Here is a 22,013-nt window from a genome sequence, read left to right as displayed (position 1 = left end):
CCGGACTCTGCACCCGCTCAGCTGCCATGAAAGTTGAGCTGGGTTTGCTCACCCTGACCAGCCTCCGGAGCTGTTCAGCATCTTTCCCCATTGAACCCTTAAAAAGAGGGGCATGCAATAACAACATCCTAACTTGTTTGTGCCATGAAAGGAGCTGGAAAGAATGCATCGAACCACATGACAAGCGAGGACATCGGGCTGCACAGAGAATAGAAAGACCTCATTTTTAATTACTTCTGAACAAAGTTGGCTCAGTAAAGTATTTCCCATTGTACTGCTGAACTTTTCTTCTCATCACACAGCAGTGAAACTCAGGCTCTTCTGCTGCTGCAAGTGAACTAAAATCAAGTCTGTTAGGGATCACTTCAGTTCCTATTAAATGCAGACTGCACATCTATCACAGACATTTTAGACTTTTTTTTTCTTCAGCACCCAGGCAATTCTTTCTCATTGCAAATGTTTTTTATCATGAGAGTCGTAAAAAACAAGGATATCCCACCATTCATCCAGAAGGAGACTGGGGGTTAAGTGCTTAGAAGTACATTCTCTCCATTGTTCTGGGCATGAGCGGTCACCAAAAGGCAATTGCACAGAACAGGGTTGAAGCACTGAGGCTTCTGCAGTCCTCGACTAGTGCTTCAGTCACAGCAATAGAGAGGGACTGTACGGGCCAATATCCACCTGAGGTTAGGCACAAACCCTATCCATGTATATGTAGCCAAGTTCGTCCTAGGTGCTAGCAGCAAGGCCACAAATATAACCAGCAGAAAATGAAGAGTTATTACTTTAGCAAAGGTTCTCATCTTTAAAGCTCGTTAATTCAGACTGTAAATTCTTCAGGGCACGGACTTTGTGGTTTGATTGTTGCTAAAATATCTTGCGTAGTCCTGATCTGGGCCAAAGTGAAACATAAGCAGGCTTCAGTTCCTCGAGTTTCATTATGAGATCAGAGTCTAAGGGTTCACTAAAAAGCATTACATTTCAGTTTTGTTGATTCAGAGAAAAGTCAGAAGTGACTCATGTATAACTGATGTCTTCCTGAGCGTGCAGAGAGCCTGAAACAATAGATCTAAGAGATGCAAACTGCCCCATTCACTTTTTCTTCAAAATCTGCTGTCTCCCCAAGTAGAATTTTGGTCAGCCTGCAAGAAAAAAATCCACATCATACAGCTAGAGATGCCAGAAAGCCATGTAGGCGTGCCTTGGGCAGTCTTGCATTACTTAATTAAACAGCAATTTAGCATCTTGCATTGAAATGTCTCTTAGCTAAAGATGAGCAACTTCCCAAGCGGCAGTAAGGGTACCATCCTTGTCACTGCTTCTCTTGCTGGCCAAGACAGAAATCACATTGACTTCAGCATGTGCGAGGTCAAACTCCTACTGAATGCGTTAATACACGATGCGTTTCAGACAGTATGAGCTATGGTGGTGTACCTCACAGGTTAGCTTGTAGAACAGCTTTGCTGCAAGTTATGCTGCTTTTTTTTCTTCTCAAAAGAAAAGTTAAGTTCCTACAACATCACTTCTGGTTTTCCCTGTGGGAATCCTGTATCAACCCATGCACTAGGACTCATTAAGATTTTTCATTTCTAAAAGGGAGAGGTTATATTCTTCAGTCATATTTGCCAAGAAAAAACCCCGGTGAAAGTAAAGCAACCACCCTAAGCCTGCAGGACTGCGGGGAAGCCACACTTTATTTCTGATGACTACTGCTTTGCCTTCATATAACCTCCTACTACTAAACCCTGCACAGAGGCTCTGAACCCTGGTGAGCCTTCCGTAGCTTCAGGTTCTATTTTCAGCAGCTGCCTGTACTGATTTGTTCCTGCATGGTGTTGTTCTTGATGCAGAGATGACAAATGAACTTGTACCCACACTAGTTACTACTGATTTGCTGAAGCTGCTGATACAGATGGGTTTGCAGTGCGCTGCCAAACTCTGACCTGGAGCAGCTGCTACCTTGAATTAAAAACAAGCTTTAATGACTTTACAATGCCAAGGCCCAGAGGACCTTGTCATTTATTAACAACCTGGATCAAAAATGACTACTTAAATTGGATCTTATCACAGCATCAACATTATTCTGGTTCATTCGAAATGCTAATGAATGGTTCATTGTTTTAAGCATATAGCAATTATTTTTCTTCTCGGAGCCTAACTGCAGTTACATATCTCTGTCTAGTTAATATCTTCCCAGGAGTGCGGTTTGGACTGTTAATTGCCTTTTGGGAAAGTAACAAGTTGTTATGTATTGCTGTGAAATGTGGCCTCACAAAACATAAGAGTGAAAAAAGTGACAGGCTGGAAGATAATTACAGAGATTGGCTACGTGGATATAGATCTAGCACAGCTCATGCTATGGAACCTCAAACTTAACCCCTCTGGCATAACGTAACACTTTACTAGGAGAAGACAGAGAAAACCGGTATGAATGCCTCTTTTTCATTACCTTTGGAGGTCAGCTGACCTGGAACTATATGTTGTGGTTTCTGGCAATTAAAAACAGAGATGACCAAGGTTAGCATAAAAAAAAAAAATATCTTAGGAATACCTTCAAGTATGCCTTTACACATGAATACAAATCATTTCTCACTTATAAATTTATTTTGACTCATTCTGCCTCAGTGAAAAGCAAAAACCATTATTTTCCTCGCAAAAAAAACTAAGTGGTCAACAGTGGTTATTCTTATCTGTACTGAAACTTCAGAGATTAAAAAAAAACAAAAACAAAAAACAAAATACCAGAAATAAGGCAGAGAATGAAATTCCCACAAACCAGAGAAGGCTGGTTCAATCTGTAATATAACAGGGGAGGTTAGAGACGACTGAAGTTTTCACTTGCAGAATAATACTTTTTAACTGCTGAGGTCACCTGGGCATCATCACCAACGCACACAGTATTGCAAGAGTCAAAAAGAACATCACACGATCATGTTGCTTAATTCACCATCATTTGGAAGGCAAAGGCAGTGATGTGTAATTATTTTTTGTTTTTCTTTCCCCTGCTTTCTAAGCCAATGATGTAATGAGTATGTTTTAGTAGTAGCATAACCCCTGACTCCTATCCTTGAAGCACGCAACTACTGAAACAAGATGCAGAGGCCCCTGAAGTGCTCATGTCTGAATTCATACTAAGTGACGCTGAAAATAAGTTTGAGCTGGAGGAAAAGAGAGCATTTAAGAGCACAGCACTGCTTCTTCAGAAACCTCTCTTTTGCTGACCTTACAGGAAGGTGAAGCAATGCTTTCCTTGAGTCCCTCCTGTGCAGAGCACATGATAACAGAATTTTTTATATAATACTGTATGAAATGTCTGACCCTTGAGGCATAATAATGTACTTAAAATATACTTAACAGTACCCTCTGGCTAAAAAAAGTTTCCAACTTATACGTGAAAAAAATAATAAAATCCATTTGGATGCTTACTTTGACTACGTGCCCAGCATCAATGGCAAAAGTGCTTCTGTTTAGGAAGGATGGTTCAGCCAAAATTCAGCCTGTTTTTCAGGAATGAAGAACTGAAGAAAAAAAATATAATAAAAGCCATACCACATAAATCATCATTCTCCTCTACACTGAAAGTGTTCATGTGTGTGTAAAAACTTACTTTAAGCTAGTAGTTGATAGCACTTCTGCAAATAAAATTTGTCAGTGCTGCTCCCTAATGCTCATCACTGTCTGCTGCTGCGGGTGCAGGAAGACCACACTGGTGGTGACAAAGGCGCAGTAAGAACAGGCCTTGCTGCTATCTCCATCAGCTTTTCAAAGAACTAGACTAGTCATCAACAAGTTTTGACTGTGGTTTGTCTGCTTTTCATTTCCACTACAATGATTATCTATTAATGTAATTTCACAGAGGCAATGGAATCACACCACATTATAAGAGACAAGACAATCAGGAAAAGAATCTGTTTTATAATTATCTACATCCATTAAAAAGGCACCTGAAGTGTTTTGGGGAGAAGTAGGGGAGAAAAAGTTTTCTCTCCCAGACTGAAATGAAACATACAAAGTTTACAGAGGGCTGAATTAACAAAACAAACCTGAGAAGGGGGCTATCTTCTCCTCCACCTGATGTTACTAGTTATTACTAGAGCTTGGGGGCTGAGCCAGTGTTTTTACAGCAGTTCTTCAAGAACACAAACAGGCCAAGGCCCCTTCCCCCATTTTTACAAGAAATATGCTGAAAACTTGCATCAGGCAAACACCGTTTCTTAGTAAACATAGCTGTAACCTTTAAGACAGATTTTCTGCAGCTGGCTTTAAAGCTCACAAGCACAAAGCTGCAGGTACAATCTGTAGATGACAGAACATAACCACCTCGCTCCATGTGGCTGCGTGCAGCTACCAAAGGGCAGATTTTTGATCCAAGCCTAACAGATGTACACTCTGAACAGCAAATTGAACCAGGGCCAATGAAAAACAAATACACAGAATGCGGGTAATTTGTGGACAACCATTTAGAGAAAAGGCTCCTCTGTCATCCATCTTGACAAATGCACTTTGCATGTACAACTGCAGGAATGGGGCAGGCAAGTCAGCTGTGAGATGTATGCCTCATTTGTTTGAAAAGCTGGCTTTGCCTTTGTTGTTTAGCCTGCAGAGATCAGCGCATATACTAATAACCTTGAAAACTTAGGTCAGCTTCTTGCAAAACAATAAAAACACGCCTTTTTTTTTTCCTCTATTCAAATTAATTTCTGACTATTGATTTCTACTTGCCCTTTGTTTCTCTGATTCTTGGCCAGCTCAACTCGCAAAGTATTACCCCCGAGGCTCAAGCCTTTCAAAGAGGATACAGCACTCTCTGCAGCTGTTTTATCCTTGTAATCGAGAAAAGCCCTGTGCTGCGCTCCCTGCCAATTCACTTTTAAAGGAGTTGCATGGAATTCCCTTAAAGCATATTTCAGCTCGCTCACTCTTACGTTGGGAGGTATGTTCCCCACATACACAGTAGTAATTGTGCCAGATCCCTCTAATCTGGGACTTAAAGAATCACTTTCAACATACTGTTGTCCCGTTTGAGCCGAGCCCATTGCAGCCTGCGGTCTTGTATTTCCAGGCATTGCCTTCGCATTTAACGCCGCTGACTTGTTGGCGTTTGCCAAGTCTGGATGTTCGTCTTGGAGGGTAACATCCTTGCCTGTCTGTTTCTCTTTGTATCGAAGACTCTTAAGGATGGGGATTTTTGCCAGCATCTCATAGCTGACCTAAAAAAGAAGGAAGACAGATACAATTATGAGATTTTTCTTCCAGAAAAAGATGACCATCAGGACCCATTTGTACCATAAAAAGAGCGGAACTTTATTATATTGCTGCCATTCGAAGTGCCAGAGCATTCAAAACGTTACTAATTGTTGGCTGGATTCTGAAGATGCTCCCTAAATACACACTGCAGGACAAAAATAAACATTAGTTACTCTTTAAGCAAGCAGTACAATGTGGATCCAGCAGGAAAATCAAAACCAAACTCAGAGCTATGTGATTTTGACATTTATTTATCAGGGCGTTTTCAGATTTGCATTCTCATTGTTATCCCTTAATATTTGCTTTGACCGAGGGCCTGTGCTCCTGCTCTGGCAGAATCTTACATGCCTACAATTCATCAGACCATCAGGCACTTTCATTCTGCAGACCTCCTTGCTTTCTTTTCCCCCCCAAAACAGGATATCCCGTAGGCTGGGTCATACAATGGGGAGGGACCATGGTGTTAGCTTGCAGCTGGGGAGCGTGCCTTGTAGCGGGGCTCCTACGAGTGTGGGCCCAGCTGGAGGCACGTTCTCTGGTTGTGGCACATCACCACAGCCCCTCTCTTGCCATTTGACCTCACACACCACCCGCAGCTACTCATCAGATCCCACACCACTCTGCTGGGTTGGATCACAGAACGGAAGAGTGTCCAAACACTTACTTGGAAACTGTGAACTCTCTGTCCCTCCATCCAGCCCCAGTTCATAAGCAGCTTTTCTGGAAGGGCTCTTCCTCTTGACAGCTGAACCCTATCCATCTCAGGCATGAGATGCCCCAGGCTGCACTCAGTGACTGGCAGGAAACGCAGTGGTTCCCTAGCTAATGTGGTCTAGCTCTTGGCTTGCAGACTGCAGTTGGAAGCGGCAGTAATTCGTACTTGGCTGCTGGACAAGCAGAACATCCATCAACACGAGATCCAATTCTTAAAATTAGGGAGCAAAACAGAGCCTGGGGTAGCGATGCCTGAGCTAGCAGAATCCCAAGCTGGTAGCCCACACAGTGCGAGCAAGCCACTCTCATAGGGTGTTGTGCCCAAGAGTATGAGCCACGACCTCGGCAGGCTGTCCTGGACCAGCACCAGAGTACCCTGGCCAGAATATACCCGCAGGGCTCAGCTCAGAGCCCCCGAACTCCTGGTTCTACAGTTCTGTCAGGGGGAGTTTTGATCTGACTGCACCACAAAGCATCGAAAATTCACAGTTCTCTAGGGAAAGGAACCCAACTCTGACGTGACTGGAGTAAAATTGAAGACAGGGTGGGGGCAATGTTAGGCTTAGGTAACAGGAAAGGCAGTCAGCAGGAGTTCCTTAAATGTTTCCAGGCAGGACTCCTCTTCTGAGGAGCAAACAAGTAAGCTTTACTTCAGGCTGAAATTAAATACATACATTTCCATACAGCCCAGCTCCGCCTTGTTAATATAATATCAAACAGCGGAACAGAGCTAACCATCATGGGCAGAGGCAACCTCCATTCTGCCACGCTGCAGACCCAGAGTCAAGGTGTTTGGGATCAGGCCCTTTAAACAAGCAAACTTTACGGCTGAGAATCATTTCTGTACAAATCTGGCCTGATCTGGCAGTCAGTACAGAGAGGCAAGGACTTCCTCTGGGGCTCTGGGAGCCTCAGCACTCCGAAAGGTACATGCCATTTTCAGATTTTGAAGACTTATTGCTCTGTGGATTCCTGGACTAATTTGTTTTTCTCAGCCAGGAATTCAGACTGCCGGGTTTGAAGGCAAACTCCCCTTCCCTGGGCAATACAACATCAAACCAATGGCTGAAGCCATCTTACTTTGTTTTTACTGGCCAACAATTAGGAACATTTGTTGTCCTCTGTCAAATTTCTATGTGAAACGTAAGCTCTATGCTAATTAAACCAAACAGGAAAAACATTTTTCTATTCTCATGCAACTAATCACTCCTGGACAAAAAGAACAACCTTAACCTATTACCAAGTGTGTGCACGGTTCCTTTCACCCTGAAATTACACTCAGCTCCTAAGGCACAGATGGGGGTTTAGCTAGAAAGAGCAGCGCTACCAAGAGCGAGCCCTCACCCACTTTGCAGATTAAGGGAATCAATGAGCAGGGCCACTCAGAGGACGGATCTGGAACTCCCAGTCTCTCCAGGAGAAACTGAAGGGAAGATTTAGATAATCCAGGGGTCAGCATACTTCCTAAAAGGGAGTTCAACAGGCCAGGCTGCAGCACAGTCTCTCTTCTCATTGGAGTGACCATCAGTTTTGGGTATCTGCCTGGAGCTCCTCTTTCAGGGTCCCTGCAGCCTCAGGAAGATGTAGCTGCAATAGCACGTATGTCTTCAGAAGGACTATGAACTAATTTTCTAGAAGAGCTGAAGTTCTGATCATCAAAAACCACCACAAAGCGAGCCTATCATTACCTGAAATGCAGCCCTGGGAAGGCATACCAGTGAGAAACCTCTAAGCAACAAAGGCAGTTGATTTGGCACTTAAGTTTTTTGGGTAAAAGAAAAAAATATCTGGAAAAAAAACACATTAAACTAGTTCTGATACCGTCAACTGACATCCTTTTGCCACAAAGAGTGACAGAGAATTCATCTTTAAGATTATTTTCCCCGGGGTCTAGGAGAATCTTTCATCTGGGCCAAAGCTTTCAAATCCTTCCCTATTTTTCACTCCTTTTATGTCAAAGAACAGTAGAAAAAACTCAGTTTGGAAATTCAGAATATCATTTCACCACCTTTTTTGGGGTGCAGGGGGTGAGAGACAAAAGGGCAAAAGGGGCAGTGGGTGGCACAGGAGGGGAAAAAACTTGCTCTGCTCTGTTGCAAAATACCAAACAAAAGAACTCCTTTGTGGTAGTACAATGTGTTGCTAATTACGATCACGAAAAAAAAGTTCCTTTTGTCTTGTGAGCTGGGGAGGATTGCAATGATTTATTTCCATGTGGAGAGAGTCCAAAGATATTCCTCCTCTCTTTCAAACAAGCTGCACGTTTCTTGGTCCTGTGCCGGCTGGTCACTCCTCCCTAGCCTTGCTTAGCACTTAGAGCTAAGCCAGGGCGCAGGGGACTTGGGCTCTGCCCCGTGTCTTGTTGATCCTGTTATGCAGACCTGGGCAACCCCAGTGGCAGAAGCTCCTTCCCTTGCTCCCCCTTTCCCTATAAAGTCAGAGCCAAGCCATTTATTGATGTTTGTAAACTTTGTATTGAGTGTTGGGATTTAGATGATTGGCTTTGGCAGCAAAGCCAGCTGAAGAAGTTTCCTATTATCCCTTGACCACCAATTCCCAGGCCGCTTCCACGCTTCAGCCTTCTGGGGTCGGACAACAGAAGTGCTTCTGGGGCTGTGCTATGAACTCAGTAAACTGGAGTGATTCAGGTTAAAAATAACTCCACCAAATGCAATTAATCATTTAACAATCCTGCCTACTCCCTGCCATGGCTGGGAGAGCCTTGGGGAAAGAGGACAGCAGGGTAGATGAATTCTTCTGGCACACAATTACCAGGCTATGGGAAAGGAGCTGAGTAGGGAAATGTGGCCCCTCTCTGACAGAAACCTGAAGAAAACAGACTCTGGGATGCTGCTTGCCAGTAAAAATCTCCCAGTACTTAACCCTGAACATCCACTCTTACGACACCTGGTTTGGTCCCAAAACAACGTAGTGGCAGATGGACTTGTGCAAAGCCTCTGCTGGAACGTCGGGGCTCTCCTCGGCCACTGTTATTCCAGAAGAGCAAACGTAGCCACTTCCAATATTTTGCTGGAGAAAATGAAAGATGTGTTTGTCCTCTGACAGAATGAGTAATGCTGACCCCTGATACAGCGCAGGCCAAGCCAAACACCACTTTGATTTCCCTGGCAGCAAAGGCAGTGCAATTCTGATGTAGGGCCCGTAAGGGAAGGACAGTTATAGATTGGAGAGGATGCTAACTCTGTTATTTAATTCTGCTTCTCATAGCTACCCATCTGGGCACACCAAATGATACAGGAACACGTGGCTCATGGTGGATACAGGTGTTGCTGTCCTGCCCTGGAAGGCTGAGAGCAAGACCAAATGATCTTTAGTAGAGCAGATGTACCAGCGCTTCCAAGTAACGAGGCTGGAAGGCCGAAGTGTTTGCAAGATTCATTTCTGCCCACCCTGGGGGATGCCTGACCCGAGGCTCCTCATAAAGGCCTCCGGAACAGAGCCCCCTTCTCACCTTGTCTCCTTAATCAGTTACTTGTTTCAAGGAGCACTCTGCTCACAGGGGTTTAAAGCACAACGCCAAGACAGCTAGGACGGGCCAGCACAGTCAAACATTTTGTGCAAATGAATGATAAAATGTCCAAATATGTGCACGCAATCCGAGGGCATATTTCTGGGAGCTGGCAGCCCATGAAGTCTGCGAGCGTCCCTCAGGAGAAACTTATGCAACCCACATTTGGAATCCATCAGCACAAACCGAGTCCATGGACTCTGCAGCAAGGGTCAGGTTTGCAAAGGTGTCGAGATGTTTAACCACACGTGGAAGCCTGCCCTGCTCACGCTATCCCTCAAAACAAACCCACCCCAAAAACACAAAACAAAAAGCCCGAGCTAAACCGACATTTTTTTTCCTGATAGCAACAGCATGTCCCTGCTAAAGGTTTTGCCAGCTTGAGTTTGTGATTTTTTTGAGCTCTGAAACAGCATTATTTTACTTTCCAAACATTCTATCACAGACCCAAATCAAAAGCTGTTTGTTGTCAGTGTCTCGCTGCCACTGCATATTAAACTCTTTCAACATCAGACTCACAGGTTCTCCTAGCTCATTTCATTTTGGGAAAAAAGAAAGAAAATCCTACTTCTATAAAATTCCCATCAAAAAAAGTGATTTTTTTTTTTTTTAAAAAAAAAAACAAACAGAAGGAAATGCTTGATAGAATCTAGTGATTTTTCTACCAACTATTCTCATTTCCCTCTTCATGCCCCCAAGTATTTTAATTGGTCTGTACAGTTTCAATTTAAAATAAGCACAGCACAAATAACTTCACAATTGTGACACACATAATTGACAGCGTCGCAGATAAAGATCACAGCTACCCATACAAAATACTAAATGAGAAAGTAAGTTGGTTCATGAATTTAGAGTTCCCAGAAACAATGGGTCGGATTTTCAAGGCAGATGAAGCCAAATAACTCTCCGCTGGTATCCAAATAAAGTTTTCCAGAGTGCTCAGCTCTTAGCGGCTCTTGCTGCCCTCCAAGAGCACTTACACGTTTTTCAAACCCCTCAACTCCAGTGCAGAAAGCTTACCTGTAATGCCCCGGTATTGCCTTTGTAATTTAGATGTGTTTCTAGAGTGCCTAGCACTTGTTTTGATAATTCTTCCCTGTTACTAACACTGTAGCTCTTATACTTCCTTCGAAGTCTTTAAAAATCAGCATTTCTATGACAAAAAACACAGTGTGTAATTATTTGCACCTGCTCCCTTACTTGACTCACTACTTCCTTCCTACACAGCACGGAAGGACCACAAACACTCCAAGAAAACACAGTGCCTCTCTGAGCACAGAAACCTAGCCTGGAGATACGCATTTTGTTTACTCTGCAGGTACCCTTTTACCTCATTATGAGCTGAAAACAGAGGGTACCTATTAGTGGCTATTTATCCTAACAGCTTTAGGAAAGCACATCCTTTACAACAATTCTTAGCAGTAATCCGGTGTTTGCAAACACCTTTAATTCATTTTGTAAGTCATTGTCTTGGCTTGATCCAGTGAAGGATGAATTTTCTTTGCAATGTATTTTACACATCGCCCACCTTAAAGCAGTTAAGCTACTTTCTGTTGACAAAACACCATATTCAGAAGTGGGGTATTTATTTACTGACAACCTCTTGATTCGCTTGGTTTTGCAGAGAAGAACAGGAATGCAATAGCAAAACCAGGATTTGAAGGAGGAAAAGGATGTAGAGAAAAGGATGAGAAAATAATGCAGAAGCATCCAGATAAAGCTGATGGACAAACAATTAAATAGCCCTAACTAAATCCTACCTTTTTAACAACCTGACAATTAACTAGACCTCCCACCTCCAAGACCCTCTGTGCAGCAGTCGATCACAGTTACCTCCACAGCCACAAACAACATATATACAAGGCGCTCGGTTCCCTGTGAAAAAAATAATGTTAAGTTCTTTCTTCATACAGACAACATTTTGCTGTTGTCTCAGAATAACAGAAACATAATTATCCCCACTGACTAGTGTTCTCCAATATTATCTAGCCAACACAAGCTCTGAAGCTGTTTTATATCTTAAATTAACTTAAAGCTCAGTCGTGTAAAGAGCTCTGTTCTCAGAGAGAGCTGTGAAAAATTCAGTGAGAGCTGTATTTTTCAGACATCACTAACGCAGAGATTACTATAGAAAAAAGTTTCACTACGACACACAGAGTGGCTGAAGTCAATGTGGTGCAGCCGTTAGATAAAACTCTACTAAGCATCTCCTCAAGTTTTAGATACAAAAGGTTGTGACGATTACTTTGTAAGCTTCTGAGCAACATTCTGTACCACCAATCTTGACTTTTTCTTTGCAAAGCAAAGAAATGCAAAGGAAAGGTTGAATTTGCTAAATTGCTTGGGGACTGACTTGACTTTCTATCAGTGGCAAAAGCCACACGAAAGATTCAAGGGCCCCTGCAAGAGACTGTGCCCCAGACCCTTAAAAATGTTGCTAGCAAATGGCAGGAGATGGGAGGTGGGTGGGGAAGCATTAGCAAGGCCGCTTACTGAGACTGGTCTGACACTAAGAGAGACAGACTATAATCAAAAATATGTTGGCAAGATGGATGGAGCACAAAGGGTAGGCCTTCAAAACAATTACATTCAGTAATACCCTAAAAATTATAATACAAAAATAATTCAATGGAAAAAATGCACTAGAACAGAGAAAGCTTTTATTTATTTAATTTTAACCTCAAATCCTCAACCACAGTCAGGGTAAACCACTCTCTCACCATAAGAATAAAAATAGTACTGGCTAGAGCTGTTTGTTGTAGATACATTACCTTAACAAATGAATCTTTTTACTTTGTTAACCACTTGCCAAACGACTGATTGCCCTAAAAGTATTCACCAGTATTTCTCCAGAGCTTTCTGCAAAAAAAAAGGGTACGCTATGCCTCATTTTAGGCATTTATACTGCTACCCAGTCATGCGGGATTAGGTCTTCTCCCCAACCGGATGGCTTTTGGAATGAAAATCTAATGACAAAGAAAACGTTTTGCCAGAATGCATTTCTAGCAGAATAATTTCCTAAATGCTTTTCCAAAACCATTTTTGAAGCCACTGAAGTTTCTGACAATCTCCAGAAAAATAAAAAACAAGACAAAAAACAACTCCAAACCCATAATACAATGATTGTCAATAAATAATGATACGTGACTTAAAGCAGTATTAAGTCACTGTTCCTCCACCTGGTATGAGCTCCGGTTACAGATTCACCTGGCCCCTGGAAGCCAACCCCATACATTCGCTATGTAAACAGCGATGTACCAGCCACTAAGTCATGCTTTTCTTTTAGAACTGGAGCAGCATGTATTCCACCCATTCCACACAGTCTAATGCCATAAAGTTGTCTCCAAAGTACTGCCTTCATAAATTGAACACAGGCAGTTTTATTAAGCACTCCAGAATTAGCTATAAAACAAGATGGAGAAGTCCCTCATCTTACATAAGCTGTTATACTGAAACAACTACAAAAAATGATGTCTTTCTTAAAACTCCATGAGCGACGTTTTTGGCACCTCTCACCCTATAATTCATTTGATACCGTGACTTCAGCTTCAATAATATACTTCATCACTATCACCATCTACAAACCACTGAACATTTATGCTGTATTTTTGTTTCATCTAACAAACACATTTGCTCCTTTTCCAAGTATTTCCAAAGTAACAAATGTGTTTATATGTGATTTTCCCTACGGGAGTAAAAATGGGGAACTTATCAACAGAATGGTGGTACCAGAAAGCCATTGTTAACAGAGGTAACTTGCCTTATGCCATATTATTCCCTGTGGTTTTGGTCGTTTGCAGTTAGTCTTGATAGTTCTTGTTGGTGTGAGTATATAATCAACAGTTAAATCATGATCATCAAGAAGCTCTTCTGCTATGTCAAGCACCTACAAGAAGCAAGAGATTTATTAAAAACAAATTCATTAAAATTGTGCATAATTCCTGATGTGTTGTAACATATGCAAATCTACTGGTGACCCTGGAAACAAAGTAAAGGTGCTACCCCCAAATCATTCCAAGTCTCTTCTTCAAGTGCAACATTCAGCAGCACACAGTTCCAAGTTGTCACTTCAGAGCAGGTATTTTATCTTACCTGGCAGTCATGCACAATAGTAACTACAGGTGTCTCCTCCTTCACTGCTCCCATGGACACCATCATTGCATATTCCATGTCTGCATAACCTTCACCTTTTCCAATTCTCCAGCCTAAAACACACAAAAGCAAAAGGTGATAGCAGACACAAACAGCATGGAAAGAATGGTAACTGTCAAAAGCATGTGCTTAAACTAAGCACTCTGCAACAGATAAACCAAGCACAGAGTTATAACCTGGCAAGAATTCAGATCGACATCTTTCATAGAATGCAACTTTACTTGGAAGTAAAACTGAAATTAAAATTAAACATTAGTTTCAACAAACACTTGGAAGATGCCAGGATCTTCCCACTGAGAATAAACCAAATCCAACCCAATTCGGTTAACGCAGCAACCTACTTACCCACTGTAATTAGAACCACCTACTCACATCAAGCAGTTTAACTTCATGTAAGTAAAGAAGAATCTGGGTTACATACAAAGTGCATTTTATTTTTGGGCAATGGGTGAAGTCAACAGATACTTTTTCACCACCAGAGGTTCTTCAAAAGACAAGAAAATGCAAAATCTGATACCCATATAGGTACTGAATCAGCAGCTGCAACACCCATAATTTTATACACCCTGTTAGAGCAGTCCAGGTCTCTGAACACGTTGGTCTCCCTGCTTCCTTTAAAAGAAAAAAGAAAAGCTTGCCTAAATAGTTCTACTGAAGGCCAGAACAGTGGCCTGCGTGCTCTAAACCACACTGCTGCCTGCCCATCAAGTCCTGGTGGCATTGTTGTAAACCAGGCATTGAATCTTCCTGCTTGGACTGCGATCAGTGATTTGACACACAGAAAAGACAAAACTTAAGGCCACAATTAAGCTGCAAGGAGATTTTCAGGTCTGTCAAAATGAAGATGTAACACTGTGAATCACAACCTTCACACCCTCCTCCTAGAAAGCTTACAGGGCTTTATCTTACCTTTTTCTGAGACAGCCACTGATCCTACAACAACCAAGTCCACTCGTACTTTCCCATCAAGACCTACAGGCACACTGTATTCTTTTATACCCTGCAAGAAAAACATAGCTTTAGGTTCACACAGTGCAGAGTCTTCCAAGCAGTGAGGCTGAAACCCAGAGTATTTTGATAAATCCAAGTGACTCACCATGTTTCTAAGTGTTTCTTCCATGTATAGCCAAGTTGTAAATGTCTGGAAAGGGATTCCCTCTGGGGAATCCTAGAATACATTTTCTACTACAGTGACAAGGATTCTGGCACACTTCAGGGAGAGCTAAGGGAGGTGGGCCGTTTTCTAAACAAGGTTGCTTATTTAGGATCAAAACCTCGTATTTGAAACCCTTGATTCAGCGTCTATTTCTGAAAATGAGGGCAAATTAAACTTACCCTACTACTCCTACTAAGTGAAAGTCATAAGATAGATTCATGTTCATGAGCAACGCCAGAGCACTACAGATTCTTAAATTAGCTCTCACATACAAATCACAAGGTTAATTTAGACAGACAGCTACATCCTGAAGATGTTAAACTGTACCCAAAATGCACAACAAGGTACAGATGCTGGATTACTCTCCTTTTCACACTGTATACACGGCACTGCCAGCATCTCCAGACCCAAATCTTTAAAAGCACATTCCCAAGCTGCCTACGTGTTCCCTGAGACTGCATTCCTCAGCACTTTGCTGTGTGATCATTATTCAAGATGTGCCCCTGCCAAGCTAAGCCATCTTTACCCAAACTTCCTAACTACAACACTGATGAACAGAAAAACACGTTATTCCTGACAAGTGAAGAAAAACCTTACATAGCCCTGCCAACCTTCCTTAATTCATCTTGCCCCCTTACCCCTTCAGGCTCCCCTCTAAAGGACACATCCTAATAAAATTCTGTCCAGAGCTGCAGATATTAAAAACAAAGCTTTATTTTAGCTTTCAAACATCAGATATTTAGAACTGAAAGATATCTTGGTATTCATTCACTCTTAAGACATGTGTACAGCATAGCAAATCCTCTTCATACCAATTCAACCTTGTGCTAAGTTAATCCTCACAATTAAAAAACAAACAAACATTTTCAGGGTGAAGCACAGAACCTAAAAGATTGGTCATTTTTGTATGACCCTAATTAATAAGGCTCACTATCCACTTCACAGCAGCGTGCCAAGACCAGTTTGCACAGTGCTTTGTCAATATAAACTAATAGCATTTATTCATTAGTAAACCTATCCGGGGAAGGAACAGACGTGGTAGTAAGATCCTGTATCAGACACGAGGCCTGAAGCAGGTCAGAAGAAAGATCCCTTTCAAAAACGGCTCTTCAACCCTGAAAAGCTTAATTAATGACCTTAACAGAACTTCCAACAAAGTAGTAGCCAAAGGCTACTAATTACCATCCACTTACAATCCTCAGTTGTATACTACATTAATCTAGAGCTTTATTTCCTTTAGCATGAGATAAAGAAGGGAATAAAGCTATATAAAACTATATAGCAGAACTATTCCTTTTGTAAAAGTTAATTCATCACACCAAACGATGCACGTAAACCACTACAGGTTTCTCTGCCAAGTGACTTTAGCCCTACAGTCTGACATTTTAACACCAGAGGGCAGCAACGCACCACGTTTCAGAGAAAACCCCTACATACCCACTGCATACACATTATTTTATACCATCGAGACCAAACACAGAATTAATGTTTCTTTACACTTAAGACTGTAGAAGAACCGATCTGTCCTACTGAGTAACTCCTAATATTTTATTGACCAGATGAGGCAAAAACCGTAAACGCTAGAATACTCCTTCCAGGGTTTACTAGCTTAAAACTGCAAAAATGAAGGAGTAATATTTATTAGAAGCTTAAAGATGCAAACCACCTATGGAAGTTGTTCATAATGTTCCAGAAAGCATTCACAAAATATACTGTCCTATTAATAAATTAAACAGATATGAAAAAAATAGATTGCATCATGACTTAAGCGCTGCCAAAAGATTATTCCTGGTGCATGTGTACACAAAACCAGGAGCAGCATACTAACAGGACAAGCTGTCAGGCAGCATCTGGTATTCCAACTTTACGTTAGACTGTCATAACACAACACTCCTCCACATGTTAATTCAGGCTTTGCCCATTTTGTGTCCCTACTTGAGACGTAGCACATATCCGCAGGATCTCCTTGGTGGCACCTGAGGGTGGAACAATCCTATTGAACAGGCCACTTCTCAGCCGCGGGGTGGGAACCAACAAAGTCTTCCTTGCCTGTGAAACAAAAGGAGTTACCACGTTAGAATGAGGCGGGCTCGTTTTACACCAGAGAAACATTTTTACTGTCCCATAGATCTCCATGTGGCCAGTCATCTTATTTGCTATGAGTCGTTAGCATCGGTGACCGTGTAGTGGTTGTAGAGGAATCCTCTCCACTACAGCTTCAGACAAGGAACTATTTAAATAACAGAGGGCAAGAGATGCCTGTTGGTCTAAAGTATGCATGCACAAATAAGCTACTCACGATAACAAGCTAGCAAACAGTCATAGGTCTGACGTACGTCTGTCACACATGCATCCTGTGATAAATGTACGGCAATTTGAGGCAAGGCCACCTTACATGTTTCTGGGGATTACACCACAAAACCATGGGAACAGCTGCTGGTCCACAGAATTGTACTACTTTAGCAAAACTCTATCTGCACCTTGGTAGTTTGCCCAAAAGGCAAGGAAATGCTGTCATGAGCAGCCCTGTGGAGTTCAGGACTGGTAAATGGCAGGAAAAATGGCAGGAGTTGGCCACGAAGTGCTGCCAAGCACCGCACCGTTCTCCTACTCTCCTCTTCCTCCTCCTCAGGGGTGCAAAGGCACTCGGTTACCTGCAGTGTGGCCAGCCGAACACCTTCCAAAGGCTTATCAGGATCCACTTTGATCACACTTGCTCTGCTGAACGCATCGAGCTCTTTAATAGAGCAGCAAGCCTGGTGGGACCCCTGTGTGAAGAAAGGAATTGGGAGAGAAGGGAATGCATTCACTTACTTCTAGTGTTAGAAAGCGAGCATTCTTCTGGGGAGCATCGGGATTTATTTTTACAGTACTGGCGGCTTTGAACTCCTGTAAAGCCAGAAGCCTTGTCGCAGCATGAGAGGCACCCTGTTTTCATAAAATAACCGTGCATCACTAAGGAGTTCAAAGCAGAGCGGGGAAATTTTTACTCTTTCATCCTGTAGAGACACTAACTTCCCCAGATTTTAAACACGAGGGACACACTGCTAATTTTGTGATCTTCTCTACGGGAAGGAAACGCATACCAACAGTGGCTGAAGGCTCGACTAACATCTTGCAGGCCACGGAAAAAAAAAAAGGGGGATCTGGGTATGCTCACTTTGCCTAAGTTGACCCTGTTCACACCTGACTCAAAGTTGGAGGGCAATTTCCCTTTTTAGTCAATGAGCACAAACAGGTTCCTTTAAACACGAGAAACAGAGGCTGGTTTTGGATGAACTGCTTTCGGGATGAGTCTCTCTTTGCAGTGACTATATTGAGCTCAAGAAATTAAGTTATTAGAGTGGGTGTGAAAACCTGGTGAAGCACGAACAAAACGCAGTGCGCGCCTGCTATGGCGTGTCTGTGGGAGATCACGGAATGCCTCGTGCTGGAAGGGACCTCAAAGATCACCCAGTCCCAACCCCCTGCAATGGGCAGGGACACCACCCACTGGATCAGGCTGGCCAAGGCCCCATTCAGCCTGGCCTTGGGCACCTCCAGGGATGGGGCAGCCACATCCTCCGGGCAACCTGTTCCAGAGCCTCACCACCCTTACAGTGCAGAATTTCCTCCTAACGCCTAGTATGACTCTCTTCTCTTTCAGTTTAAGACCATTCCCCCTCGTCTTATCACTACCTACCCAAGCAGAGCCCCTTCCCATCTTTTTTTTTTTAGCCCTTTTAGTACTGAAAGGCTGCAGCAAGGTCTCCACAGATGCATCCTTCCTGCAGGCTGTACACCCCCGGGCCTTTCCTCACAGGGGCGCACACCAGGCACGGCAGAGCTTTGCATTTGTGGGCCTGCAGCACACCAGAGATGCACGGGGCGGTGTTCCCAGCTCTCTGCCACCACCTCCCCCATCCCCCCGTACCTTGAAGTTGGGGATGCGGCCGTGCACGGGCCGGGGTCTCTCGGCCAGGCCGCTGCTCTCCAGGTATCCCCACACCAGCTCCCGGACGCCGCCCTTGGTAGTCCCTGAGGGGACGGGAGGCAGCGCTCAGCCCCTCCATCCCCTCAGCCCAACGGTAACCCCCCCCCAGCAGTCGCTCTCACGCCCCCCCCCATGACGTAGCGCCCCCCGCCGTGACGTCACGCCACCCCCCACGCCGTGACGTCACGCCCCCGGCCCCGCCCCCCGCCGCTCACCCACGCGCGGCCCCGCGCCCCCCTGCATGGCGGCGAGAGCCGCCCAAGGGCGGGGCTTCCGGGTCCGGCCTGGCTCCGCCCACCTCTCCGGGAGGCTACGGCGGAGCGCAGGGGACAAAAAAGGGCGAGGGCGAAGGGGAAATGGGGGGGGAATGGGGAGTGAATGGGAATAGGAATGGGAATGGGAACAGGAATAGGAATAGGAATAGGAATAGGAATAGGAATAGGAATAGGAATAGGAATAGGAATAGGAATAGGAATAGGAATAGGAATAGGAATAGGAATAGGAATAGGAATGAACACCCCAAAGAGAAGCCGCTGCTCCCGCCATAGCCCCTTCTGCAGTGCCACACGCTGTGAGGAAAACCCCAAGCCTAACCCAGGGGCCTTTCCACAAGTCATGCCCCAAAATCCCGGCGATGTTCTCGTGCTTTGCCAGCCCCTGAGGGGCCGTGTTTTGACATAAAGTTCAGAGCAGGAATCAGGGAGAGCTGCTGTGTGGAAACAGAGCGCGGCACAGCCCCCAAGGATCCCATAGCCTTCCTTTAAGTCACATGTTATACCTGGAAAAAGCACGCTTTTCATAAAATAAACTCCCAAATCAATTATTTAATCAATTATTTTTCCATTTAAAGTCATCCAGCCATAAATCCAGCCTTTACGTGGGATCCCAGGTCCGCCAGCTCCCACCAAGCACACTTCTTGCCCACATTTAATGGGATGGCAAACGATTCATTCGCCCGATTTATTATTTATGGGACGGACGCATTCCCCACGCACCCCGAGGAGAGCAGAGCGGGACAGGAGGGCCGTGGGAGCGACGAGCCATGGCTTTGTCCTAAAGCCTGTCAGGGAAGGGGGGACATGGCTCTGGGTCTGGGTTTCTGCTCTGCTCGGCTCGGGTGCTGCCGATACATGGCCACGGCCGGAGCTGGCTGTTTGTTGCTCTGCCAGCCAAAAAAGCGGAACAAATTAGGATGCTCTTCTCTGAATAGTTGCAGATGTATCGCCGGGCAGATGCAAGCGCATTTTCCTTCTGGGGCTGCTGTCGGTTGCCGAGCTGTTTTTTTCACAGTGCAAAGCAAAGGCCACGGCTCCGCTGGGCCCGGGAGCCTTTCCCCCTCCAACTATGTGTTTTTCAAGCTCAGACCGATACTGTGGACGACAGCTAAACGTTGTGGTGTGCTTTGGGCTTCAGCTTCCCACCGAAACCCCTCGTCAGCATTTGGAGAAAGAACTCGGAGCCCTGGTTCCGCAATGGGGTGCGCTTAGGAAGAGCCTTTTCACTACCTCCAAGTACTGCTGGAGCCAGTGGGAATCCATCCAGGCATAACAGACCACCCATGTGGAGCTGGGCCTAAATGTTTGAAGCTCATTCCTCCACTTCCTACTCACGGAAAACTCCCAGCGACTTTGATATCTCAGCGGGGAGTTCGGGATTGGGCCTTTGGTGAGCAATTTACGGCCTCTGTAAGTCAGCCTCGCAATCTGCGCTGCCGGCAGAGGAAATGGAAGCGTCGTCCTCCTTCCCGGGAGGGCGCAGGGACCTCACGTGGGCTCACCATGCTGGGACACCGGGCGGCATTTAGCTCTCCTCATGTCCATCGGGGCTGCAAGAGCCTGCGCTGTCCGTCTGTCTGCTGTCACCCCAAAATCACCTCGCTGCAGCTCCCGGGATGGATGCGGCTCTGCCACACGCTTCCTCCTCTCCTCTGGGGAATGAGAAGCAAGTGAGAGCAACTGTGTCATGACAATTAATGCAATAGCAATCAGGGGGGCTCAGGTGCTTCCTACAGCTCCCTCCAACCTCCCTGCAGGCCGCTCAGTCCCACACGTGGATTTGGCTTCCCAAAAAGAGGGGTCTGAGTTGGTTCTGCAGCAATCAGGATACTTTGCCCTAGGAATCTGTTGCTGGGTGACATTTTTTTGACCGGTTCAGTTCTCTGCTTTGATTCCACAGCTCTGAAATCCTGTGTGCACCAAATTGCTTTTCCAGGGGATCTTTTTTTTTTTTTTTTTAATGCAGCCTTTCCCATTAGCTCTCACAGCCTCACGTGGCTCACACAGATGTCACTGGGAAGTCCCTTTCTAGCGGGACGCGTACAGGGCCACCAACACCCCGTGTAAATGGAATTAGTCCACTTGAGTTGACTGCATCACTTCTAGATTTCATTTTACAAAACAATAAAAGATGCTAGTCTGTTATTTTTGACCTCTAGAAAGAAGTCAAAAATTGATCCAAGCATTTCATACAAAAGACAAAGTGTAGCTCTTGCTTGCAGCACTCATGGTTTATGAAAAGCCTAGAAAAAGGGAGTGCCTGGGATTACAGACCCCGGGGTGCACTGCGGACAATGCAGAAAGAAACTGCTTGTCCTGCAGCAGTCCTTGCCCTGGAGTACAGACCGAACGTGTAAGGGCAGCCACAGAAAACAGACAAAATCTACCCAAAGATGAATGCTAATCTATGTATGTTCGTTTTTCAGTATTGAAATTAAAAGTCATCTGCAAGTTTTTAAGTCAAGCTGTTTTAATGATAAATTTATTCTTGCAGCGCACTAACTGGGGTACTGGCAATTTGTATTTCTGACCACGGTGAAATGGATATCCATCTGTGAATAAACAGCGTGCGACCAAATCGTTGTGCTTACTGAATAACCCCACAAAGGAGGAATGTTGGGGCTGGTGTCTTGGCCTGGACCAAGCTGCCTGAGCCCAGGAACCTCACCTGCTGCTGCAAATAGCCATGGGGTTTGTGTCAGTCCCCTGGTGCCCTTCCTGGGGTCAGTCCCCAGTACAGAGGTGACACTGGGGTGTGAGTGCACAGCCAGGAGGATCAGTGGGGCTTTGCCAGGGTGATGCCACTCTTTGCACTGCCAAGGGAAAGCTTTCTTTTCCTTTTTCTTTTTCTTTTTTTTCTTTTTCTTTTTCTTTTTTTCTTTTTTTTTTCTCTTTCCTTCTCTTTGTCTCTGTCTTTTTCTTCTTTCTTTCTTTCTTTCTTTCTTTCTTTCTTTCTTTCTTTCTTTC

At 44.4% G+C, this 22,013-nt stretch overlaps 1 protein-coding gene across 4 annotated transcripts; it reads right to left on the bottom strand.

The window, feature by feature from the left end:
* Positions 1 to 1,491: 1,491 nt before the first annotated feature.
* MTHFSD (methenyltetrahydrofolate synthetase domain containing) lies at positions 1,492 to 19,071 on the bottom strand. Of its 4 annotated transcripts, none has more exons than XM_035336739.1 (8): positions 18,987 to 19,071; positions 18,703 to 18,815; positions 17,613 to 17,726; positions 16,734 to 16,847; positions 14,552 to 14,642; positions 13,583 to 13,695; positions 13,251 to 13,376; positions 1,492 to 5,210 (listed from the first exon to the last, which is right to left on the bottom strand). In XM_035336739.1, the coding sequence occupies exons 1-8, from the start codon at positions 19,012 to 19,014 to the stop codon at positions 4,689 to 4,691; spliced, it is 1,221 nt and encodes a 406-aa protein (XP_035192630.1). In that variant the 5' UTR covers positions 19,015 to 19,071; the 3' UTR covers positions 1,492 to 4,688. The 4 variants fall into 4 exon arrangements, with proteins under 4 accessions (XP_035192630.1, XP_035192632.1, XP_035192628.1 ...); XM_035336741.1 differs by having other exon boundaries at positions 18,712 to 18,815; positions 18,987 to 19,070; XM_035336737.1 differs by lacking the exon at positions 17,613 to 17,726 and adding an exon at positions 17,453 to 17,566 and having other exon boundaries at positions 18,987 to 19,069.
* Positions 19,072 to 22,013: the final 2,942 nt, after the last annotated feature.

Source organism: Oxyura jamaicensis, chromosome 11, assembly GCF_011077185.1.
Source record: "Oxyura jamaicensis isolate SHBP4307 breed ruddy duck chromosome 11, BPBGC_Ojam_1.0, whole genome shotgun sequence".
Lineage (NCBI taxonomy): Eukaryota > Metazoa > Chordata > Aves > Anseriformes > Anatidae > Oxyura > Oxyura jamaicensis.
This window is presented reverse-complemented; position numbering and strand designations above follow the sequence as displayed.